This window comes from Diadema antillarum, unplaced genomic scaffold, assembly GCF_040938485.1.
Source record: "Diadema antillarum isolate AM-2024a unplaced genomic scaffold, OU_Dant_1.0 seq00000522_RagTag, whole genome shotgun sequence".
NCBI lineage: Eukaryota > Metazoa > Echinodermata > Echinoidea > Diadematoida > Diadematidae > Diadema > Diadema antillarum.
The window spans coordinates 665704-682036 of record NW_027271474.1 but is presented as its reverse complement, the minus strand read 5'-3'; the positions used below and the strand labels follow the sequence as shown (position 1 = coordinate 682036).

At 37.5% G+C, this 16333-nt stretch overlaps 2 protein-coding genes across 2 annotated transcripts; one reads left to right on the top strand and one right to left on the bottom strand.

Annotated features, from left to right (window-relative positions):
- Positions 1-351: 351 nt before the first annotated feature.
- On the top strand, positions 352-4508 carry LOC139734289 (small integral membrane protein 7-A-like). The gene is made up of 5 exons (XM_071645083.1): positions 352-482; positions 1215-1256; positions 3037-3092; positions 3340-3430; positions 4407-4508. Exons 1-5 carry the CDS (start codon positions 457-459, stop codon positions 4420-4422), a joined length of 231 nt encoding a protein of 76 aa, XP_071501184.1. The 5' UTR covers positions 352-456; the 3' UTR covers positions 4423-4508.
- Positions 4509-8354: 3846 nt separating this feature from the next.
- On the bottom strand, positions 8355-15736 carry LOC139734298 (DNA polymerase epsilon subunit 4-like). Its single transcript, XM_071645092.1, has 4 exons — positions 15539-15736; positions 13406-13490; positions 9826-9867; positions 8355-8579 (listed from the first exon to the last, which is right to left on the bottom strand). The coding sequence occupies exons 1-4, from the start codon at positions 15734-15736 to the stop codon at positions 8560-8562; spliced, it is 345 nt and encodes a 114-aa protein (XP_071501193.1). The 3' UTR covers positions 8355-8559.
- Between the last annotated feature and the right edge of the window lie 597 nt (positions 15737-16333).

Genomic DNA, 16333 nt, shown 5'->3' with positions numbered 1-16333 from the left:
TCACTCTAAAACTTTATTTCATTTGCATGCATTTCTATTGATCTCACTCATTTTGACTCCTAAATTACAGCATTGGCCTATGGGAGTCTCACTCTCAACTAGTTTCCAATGTTGGCAGCCCTGTCATCATCATCATCATCATCATCAACTGGGATTCATCATCACCACCACCACCATTCAAGGTACAATTGTACCTGGTACAAATATACATTATAAAGCTAGCAATCATCCATGCCACAGCTCGTAGATCGTGATACACGTACAACAAACCTATTACATGTACAAATGATTTGTCAATGTATTGAAAAAAATGCATAGAGCATAGAATACGTATTACTAGACGTAGACTACGTGGCAAAGATGAGTTGTGGGCTGTCTACTAGGCTTACGCCAGCGCATTAAAAAAGTGTTTGCATCTAACTTGAGAGCAAGTAAGAAGATACACGGGTTACAAAGATGCTGTCAAACCTCTTACTATTTGGGTAAGTTAATTTGAGCAGTATGAAACACGATTTGAACTATTATACTCGTGTTGGTCAGGTCGGCACCGTTTAAGAATTCCAATTTGTAGTCCCATCTATTGAACTGGATGCTGTATGCTGCGACTGCGTTCATTTGTTGGGCGAGTGCCCCGATCGAGCGCGAGTAACTCTTTTATTTCTAGTATAATAGAGCTAGAGCAGGATAGCCTAAAAGGGTATATATAAAGCCCTATTAGTTTTTATTGGCAAAGTAATAGGACCTGTAGTACCTGCCTGCGATGACAAGGACAGTTTGTGGAATTGCAGCCGGTCGTAAGCAGCCTTGCCCATGCGTGCGTGCAAGCAGTATTCCATAGTAAATTTTTTAAAATCAGAATTGGTAAATTGACCATGACTGAGAACCGGTGCTTCTCATATTGATGTTCAGTGCAGGTAGGCCTACATAAATTGACTTACTTCATTACACCCATCAAGTGAACATTCCCGATCCCCTAAAGCAAGCCGCCCATGATTTGACCACTTTGTTGACCATAACGCCATCCAAAATTTGACCGCCGATTAGGCCTAGATGTAAAACCTTTTACCTATGCTGCCGCGCGCAGTCTAATTTTGGCACGGGAGGTCGAATCTTGGTGCAGTTTTTTTACATCATAGTTAAAAAGTTTGATAAACCTGTGTAGATTCAGCAATATTGATACAAATCTATTGTACTGCATCTGTTTGTTTCAACAGGACACTGCTGATAAATGCAGGAGCAGTTTTGAATTTCAACTTGTAAGTATGCTTTGCTCTTACAAATTTGTACATAGTGTACAGGTATATACTATCTAGTACAGACTGTAAATGTTTAGCAATTTTTGATGTGTCAATTTGATTTACATTATATACTGAACTCTTACTGTGTGCATATTACTTTGTATTTAATCAGTGATGTAAAATTTATGCTTAACCATATCCAAAAGGGTAATGAACTTAAATATATCCCATGTGGTTTTCAGTAATATTGTGTGGACAGTACTACTACATTGTTTGCAACTGTGCTGTCATCATACAGTAGATTGTATGTATTTAGGTTACAGACTGCTTTAAAAAAGGAAACTTTCTTTACAGATAGTGTATGCAGAAATTACCATGTACTCCTGTTATAACAAACACTTTATCCCTAGTATTTATCCGCAAGTTGAATTATCCTTCAGGTTTATGCCAGGTTTAAGTGTGTGCGTATGTGTCACACTCTAACACACTGCTATAGCTTCTGACCATCGGAGCATTAAGGATTTAGGGTTTCTGGGATGAACACTGAACTAGGGCTTTCTATAGTTCAGTCAGTAGAGCACCAGGCTAGCAATCCGGAGGTCTTGGGTTCGAATCCCGATGGAATCCCATTTTCTTTGCCATTTTTCCACTAATGAAATAAAATTTTGTTACAACAAAGTAAAACTTCAGAAAACTACCTTCCTGGGGACTTCATAATGGAAGTCTCCTTTTTTATATATCTTTTTAAAAATAATTTTTACTTCTTCTCATTTAAAGAAAGAACAGGGCAAATGATACAGATTCATAATTGATGCTTTAAATATGGTTAATCACATAGGCCCTACATGTACCTTGTTACATGCAGGGGAAAACGGGATAGGAGAAGATAGAAACCAAGCCGGCTTCCCCGTTGCAGCCGATATCTCATTACATCTTGTTTACCCAGTAATGACCTTTGAAGTGAGGCAGTCCTAACGAATTAAAAAAAAAAATATGTTGTTGTTGGTACCTCCAATGAACTACTTTCACCAAAAACAAACTTTCAAATCATCAAAGAAGCTCGTAAATTTTGATTGAAAAAGTGTGCATCTGCATGGTGAATATGCTAATGAGCAAGTCTTGGCAGAGAGTCAGACGTCACCGAGGCACAACTCTTCCCAGCCGTGTTCTGCTCGTGATGCGTACGCTCCCTAGTTATTTATAAATTCATGTTCACTATTTATTTTTATATTAATTGTATATATAAATAAGCATGAAATATTTTGTTTGAAATAATAAAACCACATATTGTCACATTTTATGACAAAATCAGATATGATCATTTTGAACACTCAAATTGGTTTTCTGAGGCACGGCTGAGTTGGGCATCAATGACATTGCACCTTTTTGCAAGCTCTTACACGATCGCTTGCAGGAATTATTTTTTAAAAATCACGTACAGAGACAGTGTTTGCTTTCCACGTGCATAAATTGGTGAAAGGTTATATTATTTACTCTTCTTAATTATCATACAGTGAATATTTTCAGGACTGCCTCCCTTTAAGTACCTGGGAGGCTTTGTTGAAGCCTCAAAGCCATTCTAAGTACACATGTATCTTCCCAATGGTTATCATTTGAAGTTGTTTTGTTGTATTTAAAAAAAAAAAACTAGCCAATTGCTTTTGAAGAGATGTTCATTCTTGTTTTTAAATTATTCTTCAAGTTTCATGTAGCAGCACATGATCTTCACTACTCATACAATGTACACCAAACGGTATTCTATGAAAAGTCTGTATTTATATGTTTATCCAAAATGCAGTAAGAAAAAAGCAGACCGCGATGGATTTGATGACGGCCTGACAGAACCCTCAACAGGTAAATAAAGTGTACTTTGCTGTGGGTACATGGGACTCATTATGTTCTTTTTATGTATAGTATATTCTGCAAAATCCAATTTTGTTTGTATGTTTGTGTGTATGTGTGTGTTTGTATGTGTGTTGTGCTAAAAGAAGACATATTACAGAATTGTTTGCAAAAGTATGTATTACGTCAGCGTATTACCAAGTACAGTTACATATTTTGCCGTTCATACTGCTGTGAATAATGATATTATATCTTTCAGGTGACAAGATTCGGGAATTTTTGCTGAACCTGCGATACTTCAGGATATTCATCGCATTGTGGAATATCTGCATCATGTTCCTCATGCTCGTGTGAGTGACATAGCTTTATGCTGATTCTCTGTTGATGCAGGCGTCTCCCATTTATACGGCATAACAGTTTTCTTTCATTACATCAAAATCTCATTACAGCCGAACAGTAAAGTTTGTATGAAGATATGTAGGTAATGATTTTGGGACCTGAATGTACATGATACTTTGTTGTAACAAAAATTCTATTGTAAAATCTGTGTTAGTTTTAATAGCAGTACACTGTATTTGTGAAGGAAAACAAGCGTATTCCCAGTAATGATGAAATGTCACTAATTCAGAGTTTTTGCAATTTCCTTGTACAAATTTTAACTATACAGATATATGCATGTATGTTTGTGCCTTGAAACACAAAAAAGTCTTACCTGTGTTACTACAGCATTGGCGAATCTTTACCTCACAAGCAATAATAGTATACGTTGGTACACATGTATTGGTAAATGCATAGATATTTATTTAGATACATACTTTGGTAGATAGATACAGTACTTATTTAGATAGATATGTAGATAGATAGGTAGATAGATTGATAGACAGACAGACAGACAGACAGACAGACAGATAGATAAATAGATAGAAAAGAAAAGATGGATGGATGGATGGATAGATAAATATTTCGATTCTTAGAGTCTGGATTATGGAATTCAAATTTGCCATTTTCAAGACTATTGTATGGAAAAATAGGGAGAAATGCTGTGAATTTCACCCATTCTCCCCAAACTTAAGTTGTGGTCTCAACAATAAGCCTGAAATAAAGCAGACCTTTAACCCTTTGCCTCCCCAGTGGTGGATCCAGAGGGGGGCGCATGGGGCGCGCGCCCCCTCTTTATTTTTTGCTAAAACGAAATTAATTTTGTAAAGGTGCCTCCCCTTTACGGAATTTCTGGATCCTCCCCTGCTCCCTACTCTTCTTTCCTGAAACTGTAGAGGGCGCTTTAACAAAAAAACTCTGTCTTGCATACTTTCCTCTTTTACACAGCTTCTTTGGATCATGACGATGGATGGGAGTGACCATGGTAGATCACCAAAAGCCAAGAACATATCACCACAGAGACTGAAGGGCAGATGCCCCCACCATAAGACCTCTCCCATGCAATCAGGCCCCTGCTGAGCTGTTAGCCCATGGTTGATGTGATGGTGGCTTTTTTTTTTCCATTTGTCTTTTGCTGTTTGGAGACGCCTTACCATGTCAGAAGTGTAGTATGAGCAGCCTGAGGAGGGAGGCAAATCGACCAGCTTGCAATGGAAGACAAAGTTCTACCCAGCTGCATTGCCCTAGCCTGTAGAGGACCTTCCATGTGAGGTGTAGTGACAAAGACTCTTTCTACCTAGGTGCATTATCTGTTTTATCAATTTTACATAGAAAGGATTCACTGCTCTGTAGCTGATCTTGATGTACATATTTTTTCCAAGGCAGTGTGTATGACTTTCATTTATGTTGCTTATAAGTGAGATATGTACAGAAATATATTTTATATCGGCTATGAATGACTCCCCCATGATCATAATATGTCTGATCATTATGATTGATTTTATCCATCACGTTTTCATCAGGCTTACCTCTTGGGAGAATTCTCCATACAATGTTACATCAGAAGTTTTCTACTGTCTTTGCTCCTTCCATCTATGTTGAACACGTGTTACCAGCCTGAAAGTGTATGTGTTGAGTGTAACACGGTACAGTGTAGTTATTATGACATAGAAGAGTCTGATCAAAACACCATTGGGAGATAGTACACACATGTAAGTATATGAATGTCACCATTATTTCAAGGCCCCCAGAAGTAATAGTTCAGAGAGCTCTTTTGTTTTTTTCAGGTCATCAAATCAGGTCATCAAATCAGTCAAAAACTGACCTTGCACTTACTTTGTCTCTATTTTTTTTTTCTCCTATAATGTACAGGGAGAGTCATATCTGCCAAAATGACATCCACAGACTGGGCAAGACCCAACTGTATATCTTGTCGTTTCTTTCAGACTAGAATATGTTTTATAACTTCACTGGAACATCCCCCCCCCCCCCCCCTTTGACCTTCTTTCTACTACTTTTGACAAGAAGAAAAATTAAGGCCATAATCATGCAATATCAATATCATTATTTATCAAATTATTCATGATATATGTTAGCCCCAACCAAAACCTGTAAATACATTTATAAGTTTTGCTACTCATCACATCCATGTTGGCATCGCACTATTTCTTATTTATTCAAGTGCCTTGTTTGAACATGAATGCTGAGGGAACTTATGTTATAAAGACTACATTCCATTCAGCAAATATCAATCGGGCTCAACAGTAACTTTTTTATCTGATGGCTCTTTCAAGGCCACTCAAAAAAGAAAATGAATGTTGTGACCCGAAATAAACAAAAACATTATTCATATTGAATCGTAGTTGCCTGATTGGGCCACCAAAAGATAGATTTGGTAGCCCAACACCAATTTTTAGTGGCCCTGCGCCACTGCTACAGATCTGGAGCCCTGTGTAGATTTAGGTCGGCTGTATAACAAGAGGGAAAAGCAATGTATTCTTGGTGAATGTGTATGCGCTTTCCGAGAGGATCGTTTCCATCAAATTGTCACTCAAATGAAGGGAGAGCATGGGTGGATTGATAGTGTTGTAAATGGGTTAATATGTTATCTTCAGACTGACATCAACCAAAAAAAATAAGATACAAACAGCAAGATGTTAGCCAATTTGCACTTACCTAGAACATGTTTTAAAAAATACCCAAATCAGTTTACTTCCTACACAACTATTGAAATGAAAAAAAAAAAAAAAAAAATACATGTAGATGTGCTGTACATAAAAAAAAGTTATGATAAAAAGTTATGTGCTGTGTAATTCACTCAGCATTTCTAATTGTGAAGTTTCTTAAAATTGAGAGAGTAAATAAAGTCTTGCATGCAATGTACAGAATGACCATTTTGTGGATATGTTGTGTTGTATAGTGTACAAATTGTATGTGTAATATAACACACACACACTCACACACACATATATATATATACATGTATACACACTTGTATATATATATATATATACGACTTGTATCGGTATGTATATAAAACTAGTCAACCTTGCTCAAGTTGACCTTGCATAAGTTGAATAGTTGCCTAAGTCGAAGGTCTTTTTAAGTCCTCTTCTCTTTACATTCTATTGATTTTAATCCCTCATAAGTCAAATTTTCTCTAATAAAGTCAAAGCTATTTCTTTAGTCCAAATAGATTCGACATTAATGAGGTTGACAGTATGTACTGTGGAATATTGCACACTACATGATTACATTTTTACAATGTTGATGAAATTCCATGACTTCTGTGATTCTACTTGTACAGATGCTTCTTTTTTCACCAATTTGCACTAAAATGTACATGAAGTGATCAATGAATGAAACACAAGCATAGAAACTCCGCAACACAAACTACACATATTCACATTGGTTTTTTTTTTCCTTTTTCTTGTGCAATTGTATTTACTGTACACTATTTACACCATTATTCTGTCACCTGTTCCATTTTGTATATCCTTCCTGCTGACATTAGGGCAATTCAGAGATCACAATCCCATATATTGAACAGATGACATGTTTGCAACACCTCACAAGCAGTTAAAACTTTTTTTTCCACTAACATTTATGCAACTTTGCTTATTCCATTCTTATATAATCACACATTTTTACCTCTCTCTCTCATTTTGGTAAGCATGTAACTTAACTGTACAGCAAACAGCAGAATAAATGCATGAAAACAAATTGTCACTAATGACTGGGTTAACAAATTACATTGTAGTGTGTCTGGCCTTCTAGACCAATTAATAATGCTACAACTTATCTTGCTTATCTTCCATTAAGCATTAGTGAAATTGCAACAAATATTATTTGTCAAAGGATATAAATGATAATGTTGGGATACTGTCTGTAATACAGTAAACCTTGCATAAGTTGACATCACTCGAATCGACAAATCACTCGAGTCAAAGTTATGAAAAGTCTTGAATTGTTCTTTTCTTATGTCTTGTTATTCTCTTGACTTCTGCATAAGTCAACCAATTTTCTCCAGTCCCATGTGTGTCAAATTTATGCAAGGTTTACTGTCTTGTCTCATATGTTGTACACTGTACTGGAAAAGAAAAAGAAAAGAAGAAGAATCAATAATGACCACAACCCTCACAAATTAAAAGCTTGCGATACGCTACAATACGAAGGCTCTGTGTATGGAGTACAGTCTGCTATTACTTAGAAAACAACTCCAAGAAATATCATATAGATATTTGTAACTTGGATGAATGCTGAGATGGCAATTCTAGAAGCCCGATTTTTAGGCCAATTTCTGGGTCTTTTGGTGTAAAAATATTTAATAGACCAGCCACATATGAATGCATTCACAAAGTTTGCCTATTATGAGCGTTTTCCATGAGACGTTTAATTTCTCCAATATTGATGCCAAACTGGTTTGAGAACAAAATCTCTCTCAACGGGCACTGCCACTGCCAATCTCATGACATCAAGCTATCAGTTCTTGAAAGCACAGCAATTTGATGTAGTCTGCCCTCTAGAGGTGAAGTAATATATCTCTTTGCTGCCATAAAACCACTGATATGGTTTTTCATAAAGGATACTTGGGACTCGTCATGAGTAGGATAAGTGTACATGTGTAACAACAGATCATTTGCCATCATAAAACTAAAGAAAGGCCTACATCAACAAGTTACGCACAGTACAGTCAGCTTTGCATAAGCTGACCATACAAGGCTTTTGGGATTCCAAATAAACAATAGCATCACATACATTGCAAAGCTAATGATTACCACTTCTAGAAGTCCTTGGACGACCCTGCCACCCCCCCCCCCCCACCCCCTCCAAAAAAAAAAAAAGTAAAGGGGGGGGGGGGGGAGGTCACGAGAAGTGATACAGATTTCACTCAACTATCGGAAAAAGCCTCACTGAATTCACTGACGATGATGCACATCTATGATTCTTTGGCACACTGAGAGTATGGATGGACATCCATCTGAAGATGACCCCAGCCAGTGGACACCTCCATCCACTTTGTGCTGCTTACTGCCACAGAGCATGAGAGAAGTGTCCGGTCTTCTCGAGTGCATCCTGAACCAGATGAAAGGGCTGGGACTCAGTTCCACTCTAGGGCTCCTGAAAAACAAAAACAAAAACAATTGGAATTCTGGCAGGTGAATAAAATCGATTGGCAGCTTTAGCTGAACTCTCTCCTTGCACCTGCTCCAAATTGTCCAGTTCTCTTCCTCTCTCTTTGGTTATGTTTTTTTCTATTACATGCATGTACAATGTCTCAGTTGTTCTTGTTTTTTAAATAAGAGTGTCTGGAAAGGCACAACTGTTTCCATAACAAGAAATGCATGTTACTGTATAGACCGATTCTGTGATGCGCTATGTGTATTTTTGGCATGGGCAGCGCCATTAACGCGGTGTCTTAGCCGCCCCCCCCTCTCCCCTACCCCCTTCCGCGCGCGGAATGACAAACTGATGCATGGTCGTTTTAGCCAATAGGCGTCTCGTACTAGTGCGCGAACGCTTGCTTGGTGCGCGAACCTTTGTTACAAGTGCGTGACAAACATGTTGCCCGGGGGTGGGGGGGGGGGGGAGTCGGCTAAGACACCTCAAAATGAGTTCATGGCTGCGCCCAGCGCCACAAATTGTCTGCTGCCCTCAACGAACCCGAATCAGTCTATATTTACTGGTAGTGAGGAGGTATATTTATCATATTGACCAGCACAAAATTAGACTTAAGTATGTTATAATTATTACTATCCTCAGTAGAAAGGAAGAGCAGGATATTTCATGACTATCAACATTGCTGTCACTCTTCTTTTTGTTTGTTGGACATTCTCTCCCCTACACGTATTTGGGGCAAGGAGGCTGTCACAAGAAATACCCAGGTTGACTGGTAGTCACATTGCATGCTACTCAGCAACCCTGACGCATAACTTGCAATATCAGTACATGAACTTGGTGGAGATATATTACAGTAATTATCATGGCAGACAATAACTTGTGTCAAGCTTGTCATTTTGGGGAAAAACAATATTTAAGGGTTTGTACATACCTGTAATTGGGAATTCAGCACAAAGTATGAGGTTATGAGATAATCAATGTGACCGCTTTAAGCTATAAATAGGCCTGTAGTCCATTACCTACTGTAATCAATTAAAAAAAACCACACACATTACTTGCAATCATCACAAGCTTCTGCTACATCACTATCATCACAAAATAACCTCTTCAGAGGTGACATTGTAAGTGATATCATATGAAAGCTGGTGCAGTTTACACAATAATAATAATAATAATAATGATACCCTAAAGAAGATGAAGAAGAATGAGAAGAAGATAATAATAATACTATCCCAGCTACACTTACCTTCTAAGAATGCATATGAATCATTGGCATCTATAGAAAGATCTGTGGAAAAACAAAACAAAGCACAGTATTGTTTTCGCTCTGTGATGCTGATTTTTCCAAAATACTTTCATGTGATAGTTACAGATGTTCACAGATTATACACCCCCTCTTCCCCCACAAAAAAACAAAACAAAAACAAAACAAAACAAAACAAGAAGAAGAAATAGTTATTAGGTGAGGATTTTGCTTTCCTTTAATATAATAATATCATCATCTACTAGTTACAATGATACCATCACCAGTTTCTGCTCTTTATAGAACAATAGTCTTTCAATTTCCATGCTTGACCACTGTGTCTAGAATTTGAAGTTATGGAACGAAAACATTTTGTCTCCTCCACACTGGACAAGTTATGATAGGGATGACACAGTCAACCTTGCCTAGGTCAATCTATTTGGACTGGAGAAATAGCCTTTGAGGAAATTTGACTGTTGAGGGATCAAACCCTTTGAGGATAGTTTTTGACTGTTCAGGGATCAAAATTGATACACGTAGAATAAAAGGAAGAGGACTTGAAAAGACCTTCGACTTCAGTGATTATTCAACTTAAGGCGAGGTTGACTTAAGCAAGGTTGACTGTATACTGGATAATTATGTTTGTTTCATATTGAACACAGAGTAAATGCAGATTTCCAGATCAACAACTTCAAGCCCACAGAGACTGCAACAGTCAACACAGATCAACAAGATTTTCTTGGCCCATTCTCAGTAAAAGTGTGCAAATACGGAATTTTGGTGTCGCCGACATTCCATGACCGTTTGCGGTTCCCTGAAACCTATTAGATACTACTTAAATGTTTGTAATATATCACGAGGACATTATTTGTTAAAAATAAACACGATCAAATGCGGTTGTCTGCCTTTTTGTATAAAATTTTGCTGTTAAACTTCGTTAAGACCCCCAAAACGCAGTGTCGCCGGCTATTTTAGAATTATGTTTTATTGCTCCTCTCCGTCCACAAACACACTTTCCAAATATCATTTGCATGGACGATAAGCAAATCATATGTGCTAATCACAATACTCGAAAAGTTCCAAAATTTCTACTGACTTTTTTTTTATAGCCTTTTGAAACCTGTCGCCAAATTCACCGCCAGATACGTTACCAGTTTCTTTAGTGTTACAGCATTGCGAAAATAACAAGACTATGCACTGACCCTGAGTATATGAAACCCTGAGGATATACTTCATACATTGCAAGTACTTAGATTTTTTGTGCAACAGCTTTTTATTGAGAATACGGTACAATGTTTGAAATATCGGTTTTCTACATTTTTATTTGGACAGATACGTTACATATATTTCACGCCACCCACTGCGACAGATATTGCAATGTCAGACAAATTGTATATTATACGCTACTCCTCGGAATGACGCATCGATTCAACATTAAGGTTTAGTACAGGTGAGAAATATTCGGTAGATATCGCTCTCATAATATCATGATCGACCATATACATTACCACAGATACGTTACCGCAGATACGTGACCGAATTTTGTTCATTGGTCTTGTGCTTCCACGGGATCAAATCTGGTCAAAATTCATCCCTTCACATTACATGCTTCGTTTTGTTGGACCTCAGGATTATATTCTTACACCAAAAGGACAGGAAGTTGAAAAAGAGCAACACTTCCACATGATTTTTCTTTCTGCGTCAGTGTCTCACAACTTAATGCCAAGTTTTCCGACAGATACGTTACCACATAATCAAAATGCTGAAAAAAAATTGTACATGTTTTGACAAACAAATCTTTGTGTGTTCACAAATTCCAAAGTTCTAATCTATAAAACCCAGCCACTCTCATATTCTATGCAACAACTTTTAATGTTTATTTCACAAGACGAAGCTATGATTCAGCATAGCAGTTTTTTGCTTTTCAGATTTAGCAGATACGTTACGTATTATTCAGGGCACCCACGGTGACAAATAATGTTATGTAAAACAAAGTGTTTATAAAACAATTCTGCATAGAGTGACGCTTCTATAAAAAATTAAAGTTATGTTCAAATGAAGAATATTCAGTAGATATTGCTCTGTAACTTCACCGACGGATTCATTTACGGTACGCCAGATACGTTACCTAACTTTGAAAGAGTAAAAACTAGTTTATGAAAAGCTTCCGAGAAAAGTTTCAGTGTTCTGTTGCATATTTATTCTAGTGTTTTTCAACATATGAAGAACTACTCAAGATTCATTGATAAGTTGAACAATTATTTATTCATTTTCATTAAAAGGGGTGAGCCAAATACGTTACCATAGATAAAACAACGTTTTAGTATATCAAGTTCATAGAGACTGTACCTACTTCCTTCTAAGTGCCTGCAAAAATATATTTTTTAAACCTTGTTTGCATTATCCATCAAAACTTAATGAATATTTATAGTCAGATGGATAAATACATTCAAACGTAAGATGAGAATATTCTGTGAATGAAGAACTCAGCTCTCATATCTAGGGCTCTTTTCCACTACATTTCATAGTTTAAATATTACGTACAATGTTTAAAATTGTTAATTTGGGCTTACATCATTCATTTTTACATAAATTCATAAAGTAAATAACTAAACAGGTAATATTTATTAATTCATACACAACTAAAATTATTAGTTATATTTTACCAGATACGTTACCAAAGGCAATTCGATGTTTTTCAATAGTTATTTCCCCAGGAAAGCAATTCATATTTGTTTCCTGTGCAAATTCCAGATCGGATCGTTCCCTTTGCATGATTTGTGGCATTCAAAACTTTATCTGTAAGCGAAATTTGTTAAAAAAAAAAAGTGAATCTTAAGGTTTTATTTTATTTCAGCAAAAAAACATATTTCAACCTACCACACAGAAATAATTTCTACCAACTAGCAAGGGATGACAACGTCTTTACCTCTTGAAAAATCCCAATATCTTTAGGGGGGACAGATGTCTTTTCCTGAACAGAAATTGGATCAAAACAGTAAATTTAATTCAAAGTTAGGAATCCATTACAACATGTAAATTTGCGGTAACGTATCTGATTGGTGATCAAAAATCATATATGATGCTCTATTTCAATCCATTTTTACTCAATGAATGGCCATCATTTAGAATGTTCCACTTTTTGTTTCGTATTTGACTGGTTTTGAAGTTACCAAAAACACATCTTTGAATGTATTACTTTGTGGTTGATTTTTCGGTTTTACTCACGTGGAATTGAACACTTAATCTGAGAATGGCCCTCTTGCCTCCTCTGGTAAAGCTGCTTTTCTATACAGTGCATTTCCATTATAACGAACACGGTTATAACAAAATTCCGGTTACAACAAAGTAAAAATTCAGACCACAACAATATCCCTGCTATGTTTTTTATTGTTTATATGTTTGGTTGAATACAACTACATGTAAATTTCTATAATATTTTGTTTTCCAACGATGTCCTCGGGACCTGTAGTTGTCGTCCGTTATAACATAACGAAAGGAAACTGCTGGTCCTGAGGACTTCATTATAATGGGAGTCCACTGTATTTTGAGATGCAGGACAATGTACAACCAGTGTACGAACCGATGTCTTGTTTCCTCATAGTTTTCCTCTTTCCTCTCTCAGTGAAGATGACTGCTGACTTTGTAAAATTTTCCAGGAAATATTCCTGTGTCAGACAAAAACAAAAGGATATACAGAAACAAACAAAAAAATATGATGGTAATTTCAAGGTGCAATTCATTACCATGTCCAAGCTGACAAGTTGACTAGAATTGAGTGCATGTATTGAAACAAACAGAATGATTCAGGTTTCATCAGAATAAGACATACACAGGAAAGTTACGAACTTTGAGTTTCATAATTATTTTCACATACAATGACATTAGAAGCATCAGCATACACCTGTAGCATAATAGTGCATAATATGCAAATTTATAGATGAGATGGTTGACTTCACTTTGGAGATGGTGTCTCAATGAGCTTCACACAAATCTAAGGAAAAGTAAACATAATAAATTACACATATATGTGTACATGTATCAAGCATGTTAAATCAAATTTCAGCGAAAACACATACAATTGATTACATTATAAATGTGACAGAGTAAATGCAAACGGGGGCCTACTGTAGATCTACATTGTAGGGTTGGGGGTACCACGTATCGTCACCCTAAGGATCTGTAGCATGTTTATTCTAAAAATATAACACAAATCCGCCTAATTCTTACCTCAAATATGCCATAAATACTGCAGTTTTGAATGTCGTGACCGTCTCGTTGATTATGAATCTCCGTTTTAAAATAGTGCAATTTTAGTGCGTGCGTTCCGTTTTCTTCGCGCAGCTAAAAAGGGAACCTTGCGATCGGCACCCCCTCCCCTCCATAGGTATACACGTGAATTTCACAGCATAGGTAATACACGTGAATTTCACAGGCCATAGGTAACTCACGTGAATTTCACAGCCATACGTCGTTACTGAGCGGATGTGTAATTTTTAGCTTGGTTTGTTTGAGTTTCATTTTCGTTTCTTCGTTTTTATTGTCTTTATAGCTAATGACACTTAATCCCGCGCGTACCTTTTCGTTCTATACGCAAACAGCCATGATACGCAGGGTGCCGAGCGATGGGAAGGTGCCCTGCCGATAGGTGGTGCCCCAACCATACTTTATAAAGTCACAAGGTTTTCTTTTCGTATCCTATTCCTTCATCTAACACTACAGTTAGTTAGATAGACCATGAGTACCAATGACCATGGGCTATAGCCCAACCAGACCAGACGCCGTGCGCTTGTGTACAGCCGAACTGCGACAGGGCTGTGTAGAATCTATAACGTAGTTAGAGTATAGTTACACTGACCAAGCATGATAAGGTTCTAAAAACTCTATAAGTTTAGGTGTTTTACAAGCGTAAGTATAAAGAAGATCATTCCGGAACTAAGGGCAGTGTATCTCTTACTAGTATTGTAGCAAACACATACAATAGCGTGATTAACCGACTCCTGCCTGCCTTGGCCGTGTACCCGGTACTGGTAGTGGTACAAGGTTGTACACTACAGTAGGTAGTAGGGCTCTATGCAGTGTCTATTGCGCAACTAGTATGGTTGGGGCACCACCTATCGGCAGGGCACCTTCCCATCGGCACCCTGCGTATCATGGCTGTTTGCGTATAGAACGAAAAGGTACATGTATGCGCGGAATTAAGTGTCATTAGCTATAAAGACAATAAAAACGAAGAAACGAAAATCAAACTCAAACAAACCAAGCTAAAAATTACACATCCGCTCAGTAACGACGCATGGCTGTGAAATTCACGTGTATTACCTATGACCTGTGAAATTCACGTGTATTACCTATGCTGTGAAATTCACGTGTATACCTATGGAGGGGAGGGGGTGCCGATCGCAAGGTTCCCTTTTTAGCTGCGCGAAGAAAACGGAACGCACGCACTAAAATTGCGCTATTTTAAAACGGAGATTCATAATCAACGAGACGGTCACGACATTCAAAACTGCAGTATTTATGGCATATTTGAGGTAAGAATTAGGCGGATTTGTGTTATATTTTTAGAATAAACAAGCTACAGATCCTTAGGGTGACGATACGTGGTACCCCCAACCCTACAATCAGACTGCAACATGAAACAAACGCACACACGTACACATATCTCAGCACACGGGACCACAATAATCATACATCGGCTGATACGAAGACTTACCGTTGCTTTTGCCACAAGAAACACAGATTCTTGACTGGCAAGAGTAACATCAGGATCAGTCTTCATGATTGTCTTGATTCTCGTCATCGGAAACTTATTATTCCTGGTGGGTGCCCCTGCACGCTTCTCGTCGCTGCTCTTCTCTTTCTCATTCTCGGTTTGATCTTGCCGCGGTGGTACGTCTTCACTGTCCGCCATAATCGTGATTACACACTGAATGACATCGTTGAGGGCAGCAAAGATTCTTAGGCCAATACTACGAGTATACTTTTGTATCGCTGTAGGGCTCACACGGGTAAATAATTCCCCATAGAGACGTGTGTTAAAATTCAAATTTCAAAAAATTCTGTAAAATAGCTGGGAGAAATGAGGTGTTTCATCTTCACTAACCTGAATAAGTGAGATATTACCTTCCATCCATCAGATTGCCAGGGTGGGTTGTTCTGCTCTAATTCTGTCCAGGGGTCCGCAAAGCCAGACTACGAGTTCTTGTCACTCAAAAAATCACCTATTTTCCGTACACGTACCCAATGAAATATAGTCCCCTCAAATTCCATCAGAAAAGCTTTCATCTTCCAACCAAAATGCAGTTTGTAGAGGATTTCATACTCAATATCTACAGCTATTCAGTTTTTTGCCAAACTACATCATTGATTTTTAATTAATTTTTTTCTTCATTTATTTTGGTATCTTTGTAACGAATTTGTGAAGGGGTCTGGGACAGTCCATTTTATTTACAGGTGTGAGCCCTGTATCATAGGGTTGTATCTGTGCAATCCCGTAACGCGCATTCTG